At 44.7% G+C, this 6,576-nt stretch overlaps 2 protein-coding genes across 2 annotated transcripts in view; both read right to left on the bottom strand.

Annotated features, from left to right (window-relative positions):
- The window catches only part of LOC134447188 (MOB kinase activator 2), a 16,406-nt gene continuing 9,830 nt past the window's right edge, over positions 1-6,576 (bottom strand). The window contains exons 3-5 of the mRNA XM_063196539.1: positions 2,955-3,051; positions 2,583-2,707; positions 1-483 (exon numbers count right to left, since the gene is read on the bottom strand). Of these exons, the coding sequence (XP_063052609.1) occupies positions 248-483; positions 2,583-2,707; positions 2,955-3,051 (458 nt within the window). The 3' untranslated portion in view covers positions 1-247. The remainder of the gene's footprint in view (positions 484-2,582; positions 2,708-2,954; positions 3,052-6,576) is intronic.
- LOC134447189 (complement C1q-like protein 2) overlaps positions 3,621-6,576 on the bottom strand; it is a 3,334-nt gene continuing 378 nt past the window's right edge. The window contains exons 1-2 of the mRNA XM_063196540.1: positions 5,502-6,576; positions 3,621-4,562 (exon numbers count right to left, since the gene is read on the bottom strand). The exon at positions 5,502-6,576 is cut by the window's right edge and continues 378 nt beyond it. Of these exons, the coding sequence (XP_063052610.1) occupies positions 3,862-4,551 (690 nt within the window). The 5' untranslated portion in view covers positions 4,552-4,562; positions 5,502-6,576 and the 3' untranslated portion in view covers positions 3,621-3,861. The remainder of the gene's footprint in view (positions 4,563-5,501) is intronic.

Below are 6,576 nucleotides of genomic sequence, written 5' to 3'. Positions count from 1 at the left end.
GTGTGTGTGTATATGTGTGTGTGTGTGTGTGTTTGTATGTGTATGTGTGTGTGTGTGTTCGCTGTTTGTGAGTGCTGTGATAAGGTCCTGCAGTGGCTCGGTCTCCTGCGGCTCCAGCTCCAGATGTGTGTGTGCTGTGGTGAGCTCCTTCAATGGTTCGGCTACAGCTGGCGTGTGTGTGTGTGTGTGTGTGTGTGTGTGTGTGCGTGTGTGTGTGTGTTTGCGTGTGTGTGTGTGTGTGTGTGTGTTAGCTGTTTGTGAGCGCTGTGATGAGGTCCTGCAGCGGTTCTGTCTCCTGCGGCTCCAGCAGGTTGAAGCTCTGGCAGAAGAGGACCAGGTGGGTGAAGACGGTGTTGAGGTGCGGGTGCATCTCCATGGCGACCAGCTGGGGATAGTGGGCGCTGTAGAGGTGGGCCAGCGTGCGGAACATCAACAGGAAGACCTTCTGGACCAGGAAGGGGAAGCCGGATGGGAACGCCGCATCTACACACACACACACACACACACACACACACACACACACACACGTGTGTAAATATTTAAATGGAGGCGCACAAAACACAAGTGCACCCTTTCACGCATATGCAAACACAAGACGAAGATATACACATTATCAAAGGGAAGTCAAACTCAACACACAAAAAGCACAACCACACACAAAAAGAATATTGATAGAAATTGCCCACACATCTGTAGGATATTTCTAAAAAAAAAAAGCCACACAAAGATACCAGTACAAAAATATACATATTTGGAACTCAAATCACAAACATAGACAGCCACATAAACAGTGTTTTAGAGAAATAACACACACACACACACACACACACACACACACACACACATGTAACGGAGGCTAACTAGCACAGAGTTGGCGTAGAACGTTGGTAAACCTCCCTCCGATAGCCTCATACAGTCTCGTGCCGTTGGGCCGAGAGACTAGTCTCTTGGCCCAGCGGTATCGTACTGTGTCTCTCATTGCCGAACCGTTGTAGTTGACGAGGTCGCACGTTCGATCCCCGAGGGGGGTGAACAGGTGCAAGATGACCTCCGTCACACACACACACACACACACACACACACACACACACACACACACACACACACACACACACACACACACACACACACACACACACAAAGAGTTACGTCGTTCAAATGTTGTGGAATGACTCCAATGATCAAAACAAGACATCTACAGACAGTACATGTGTTTATGATGCATCACAAACACTGACTTAAGAAATAATGTGTTGCAAAAAGACCTTGTGTTATGTCAAAACACATCATACCAGCATAACTATGTATGCTACGATCAACGTCTTGATAAACATCCGTACCAGTCTTCTAATGTTTTTTTTCTTTTCACGCCCTTTTTTAGCGTTCCCAAGAAACCGTATGTTTCACGTCACAACACTGTGAAGTCTGGGTAATTCCCTTAGGCATGAAAGGGGGTCGGTACTGGTTAAGCTCTTAAGCAGTGCTCACACACTTGACACCTTGACACTCGCTGACTGACTGATGTCAATGAGGTTGTGAGTGTGCTCAGGGGTTTAATATGGGAACCTTTTTAAAAAAAAAAAGACTAATAAAAAAGACTTGGACTAAGGCCGAATTCACACCAAGGCGTCGCGGAACGGAAGCGAGACGAATGAGGTCTTTCTGCTTAGTTTCGGGCGGTGTGTTCTACTCTGCCTTTCACACTGACAGCGTCGGCGTGCACGGCCAGTCCTGTTCAAAATCCCCCCACAGCCAAAGCTTGCCATTCATATGAATGGGACACCGCCTGCCACTGCTGCCCAAAATCCGCTCGAGTTCTATTTTCCAAATGCAGGGTGGAGCGGAGCCGGCTCCAGCGCCGCTGGCGCCCAACTACAGCCGGTTGGTGTGGAAGGACAGATATGTTTCCATGTATTTTCGCCACCTCCGGTAAAAATCACTTCCGTCCCGCGATGCTTTACCGCCTGGATGTGAAGCCGCCCTTAGGGGCAAAACATACCAAAGCCGAACGGAACGGTCGCGGACGAACGCGGTCTTTCTGCTTAGTTTCGACCGGCGTGTTTTTCTCTGCCTTTCACACTGACAGTCCTGTTCAAAACTCTCCCCACAGCCAAAGCTAGCATGCTACATTGCCATTCATTTGGTCGCCGGCGTGAAAAATACGCTCGAGTTCTATTTTCCAAATGCAGCGCGCGTGGAGCCGGCTCCCGCGCCGCTGACGCCCGACTACCGCCGGTTGGTGTGTAAGGAGGACAGATATGTTTCAATGTATTTTCACAGACGCCTGTAAAAAACGCGGCCGTTCCGCGACGCTTTACAGCCCTGGTGTGTAAGACCCCTTACACTTGAAGAGCTTTGTTATAAAACACTACTAGGCTATGTACTGTACAATATGTATATTGGTGCTTATTAGTTTATAGCCTATCAGTAAAGTCACTGTTGTGTTGTTCGAATTTGGTAAGGCATTTTTAAATCAAATTACCCCAGTCCCAATTTCTCTAATACTAGTCAAAATAAATAATAAAACAACATGACAATTGTTTAGCTCACAATACACGAAACACTGTGTGCATCTGCTTTACCTGTCCTGACTGGAAACACGTCCTCATCTAAGAGTAGTTCCTGGATGTAGGACAGGGCGTAGTCCGTGTAGAGAGGAGCTGAACACTTCAACTTCCTGCCCGACTCATCTGTCCAAAAGTATACCCTATGAGGAAACAACACACTAGGAGTCATTGTGTGTGTGTGTGTGTGTGTGTGTGTGTGTTGCAGTCTCCGTCCATGTGTTCATTAATGTCAGCATGTATGTGTGCCCATGTGCCTGTGTGTGTGTGTGTGTGTGTGTGTGTGTGTGTGTGTGTGTGTGTGTGTGTGTGTGTGTGTGTGTGTGCACTTGTGCGCGTGTACGCGCGCGCGCGCGTGTGTGTGTTTGGTGATGTCTGTGTGTGTGTTACCTGTCCCCAGGTCCTGTTGCTGCGGGGCAGGAGGTGGAGGTGCAGAGTTCTGACAGCACACTGGAGATGAGGTTCACCAGCTGGAAGAAGGAGATGGCTGATATGGAGAGAGAGGGGGGATAGAGAGAGAGAGAGAGAGAGAGAGAGAGAGAGAGAGAGAGAGAGAGAGCGAGAGAGAGAGAGAGAGAGAGAGAGAGAGAGAGAGAGAGAGAGAGAGAGAGAGAGAGAGAGAGAGAGCGAGAGAGAGATCAAAGTTCAAAGTTCTTTATTTGCCATTTGTGCATGGACTAGTAGTCCAGGTACATAGAAAATCTTGTGCAGGCCCTCTGAGTCAATAAATAGAATTTCATAGAAAAAAGGAAAAAGACCTTTAAAAAGTCTTCAAATCTAAGAGATCAAAAGAATAAAAAAAAAATCAAAGAATCAAATTAATCAAATGTTCTTTTTTGCCATCAGTCTACTGTTGCTGGGAAAGAGCTGTTAAAAAACTTTTGGTTGAGACATACTGTCCGCTTTACTGTGTCTCAGCTTGTACGTGCCGTGCTTGTGTCTGAGCAGAGAGTTAGCTGGATGGAGTGGGTGATGAAGAGCATAGTAAGTTGCACACGTCACTGATCCCAGAATATTTACTAGTGATTCATTGGTTTGGAATGATGCCCCCACAGCTGTGCAGTTAAAAATAACTTTATTTGATCATGACACTTTACATTGATACTTTCTCAATTAAAGAAGCTTCAAGATGATAACTTGAGAAATGTGCAGTTTAAGATAACTTTATGTGATCATGATAATGATTTACATGTATAGTTTTTCAAACAATAACAATAATCTGCAATAATATGTTCAAACAATAATCTCCAATAATCTCAGAGATGAGTGGTGAGTTGTCATGCTGATCTTCTGGCGTTCAAAGAGGGAAGAGCAGGAAGCCACTGAAGGTGCTGTAGTTACTAGCATCATCATAGATCCTCTTTCCTGCTGGTAGCACCATGTTTACTGTATCTCCCTTCTCCAGCTGCAGAGTCAGGCCACTGGACAGATAGGAGGGCTCTCTATCAGTGTCATACTCATGCAGCTTCATGAGCTGCTTTCCATTCTTATGCATGATGATAAACATGTAGTGTGAGGAGAGATTATCCCTAACAGTGAACCTCAAGTAGTAGACCCCCCTGACTGGAGCTGTGAAGAAGCCAGTTGTGCTGCTGTAGGCCTCTCCTACATTCGTGATCACGTTGCTGAACACTAAGTTCAGTTCACTACTCCCAGCCTCTGTGTATCCAGAGTTAGTCAGACCGGCCGAGAAGGCCACCTTAGGTGCTGCTTTGATCTCTTTCACCAGATTCTCCACTTCTGTCTGATTGGCAGCCAGTATGGTCTTCAATGCTGTCAGCTCTGCCTCTTGTGCTGCATTTTCCTTCTTCAGATTGTCCACCTCCGTCTTCATTGCTACATTATCTGATCTAAGGACCATCACCATGTCTCTGAGTTCCCTCAGCTCAGCAGAGACGTTCTGTGTAGAAACGTCAGTGCCGTGGCTCTCTGTCTGGACTCCACACATGGAGAGCAGCAGCACCAGCAGTGAGATAGCAGCCCTCATCTTCCAAGTCACTGTACAATAAAACATTCAACAGATTCTGAGTGGCTTACCTTATACCATGGAAATAATCATTACTGACCTGCTAACTAAAATGTAAACATATTGAGTAGAGGTTGTACTAAACATACCTAAGCATGCACATTTTAGTTTCTTTAGTCTTTAGTAATAATAATTGCCCACAATTGTATGAATGTTGCAGACAGCAGGGCTTGACATTAACTTTTTTTCACTTGCTGGCCATTGTGGATAGTGGTTTTCCCAAGTCACTAGCCATTCAGCTATTCTACTAGCCACAATGTTTATATTGTTTATTTTTTTTACATATCATAACTCTTTCTAACTTCAGAAGATGAAGCAAAAGCAAGAAGATGAGTTTACAGCTTTCTACATGGAAATCATACAAATAGAAACAAGTAACTGAGCTTTTTCTCAAACTTCTACAAACAATTGATAAACAATTGAGGCAGGGGGCAAAGTGCAGTATATTGCAGGCTATTCTGATATGTTACACCATAGAATAAGCTACCTGCCAAATTGGTTAGTGACACTAAAATTGTTACGAGCCACAGCCAAGTTCTACCAGCATTTGTCCGGTTGGCAGGTGCCAGTGTCAAGCCCTGACAGACAGATATATCAGGCAGAGGGATGACCCACCAATATGTGGGTCTCTCTCTCTCTCTCTCTGTCTCTCTGTCTCTCTCTCTCTCTCTCTCTCTCTCTCTCTCTCTCTCTCTCTCTCTCTCTCTCTCTCTCTCTCTCTCTCTCTCTCTCTCTCTCTCTCTCTCTCTCTCTCTCTCATCCGGACTCAGCCTTCTACCTCCTCAACTCTCAAAGAGCATTTACACAGACATACTTCATCAAAATGAGATATAACAAAAAAAAAAAGAATAATTAAACAAACCCGTAATTCACATTTTAAGACTGCCAAGTGTAATGAACGTTGATGTTACCTTTAAGAGTAATAACACACCGTCTGTCACTTGTGTCTGTAGCAGCAATACTGATGGCAGTCGGTGCAGCAGCAGCAGTGTATGTGAGTTGGACTCTGTGATCACCCTCTTTTTAGTCAGGAATGATCTAAACACGTTTGGGCTGACCTTAGTCCCATGTTGGGACGCCCGTCAGCAATATTGATCATTTTGACTGATTCTTTGAAAGTATGGCAAAACCCCATCCCACTCATAAAAGTGCTAATTTTGTTGAAAATCAATTACATTTTCATTGCTCAAGGGGTCTGTTACACATATATAGCCTACATTTTTTCTAAAGGTTTAATTGTAGCCTAATTTCACTATATTTCATCATACTGTATACTTTCCCACTCCCCATAAAACCTGCTGTCCAAAGCACGGACACTGTTTTTCCATTTGACTGGAAATGAAAAACTTTGGACTCTGCAGTCAAAACTATAACATGTCAACACTGCGTTGAGGAGGATACAGCTGAGAAGGCACGGTGCTTAGTTGCCATTGGGGTGCATTAGTTTATTTCATTTTTTAATACTAGAGGGGGCATTGGAAGGCTTATGACAAGGTCAAGGGGGGCGTTGGCAGGCTTATGATGATGACAACAGGGTGTTTGTTCAAAAAAGGTTGAGAACCACTGGGATAAAGGAAAAAAAGAGCAAGGGAGGGCAGGCAAGAACACAGGAGGTCAAATGGGAGGATTCTAATGATTTTTCCTGGTATTCTACTTCACAAATGAATGCTTTTTCAACTCTTGTGAATTGTTGAATTCACAACACTAGTGTAACACTTAAACATGAACACTTTTATGTTGAAGGGATAGAGCAAAGTTTTGGGACTTTTGCGTGGAGTATTTTGGAACACTGGGGGGAGGATCCGCAGAGCTCTGGAGGGAAATGGAGACTGGGAGTGATTTAGTAAGATGGAGAGCAGCCTTTAATGTTTTGTGCTGATAAACGGTTAATGAACCCTTTGGAAGTCTTAAACACAATCGGCCTTCGGAATCTATCTATATGCTCAGAACCCACTTTACACTAGAAATAAACAACAAACAAACAGG

The sequence above is a fragment of the Engraulis encrasicolus genome, chromosome 4, assembly GCF_034702125.1.
Source record: "Engraulis encrasicolus isolate BLACKSEA-1 chromosome 4, IST_EnEncr_1.0, whole genome shotgun sequence".
Classification (NCBI taxonomy): domain Eukaryota; kingdom Metazoa; phylum Chordata; class Actinopteri; order Clupeiformes; family Engraulidae; genus Engraulis; species Engraulis encrasicolus.
Note: the sequence above shows the minus strand (reverse complement) of the source record. Positions and strands in the feature narration are given on the sequence as shown.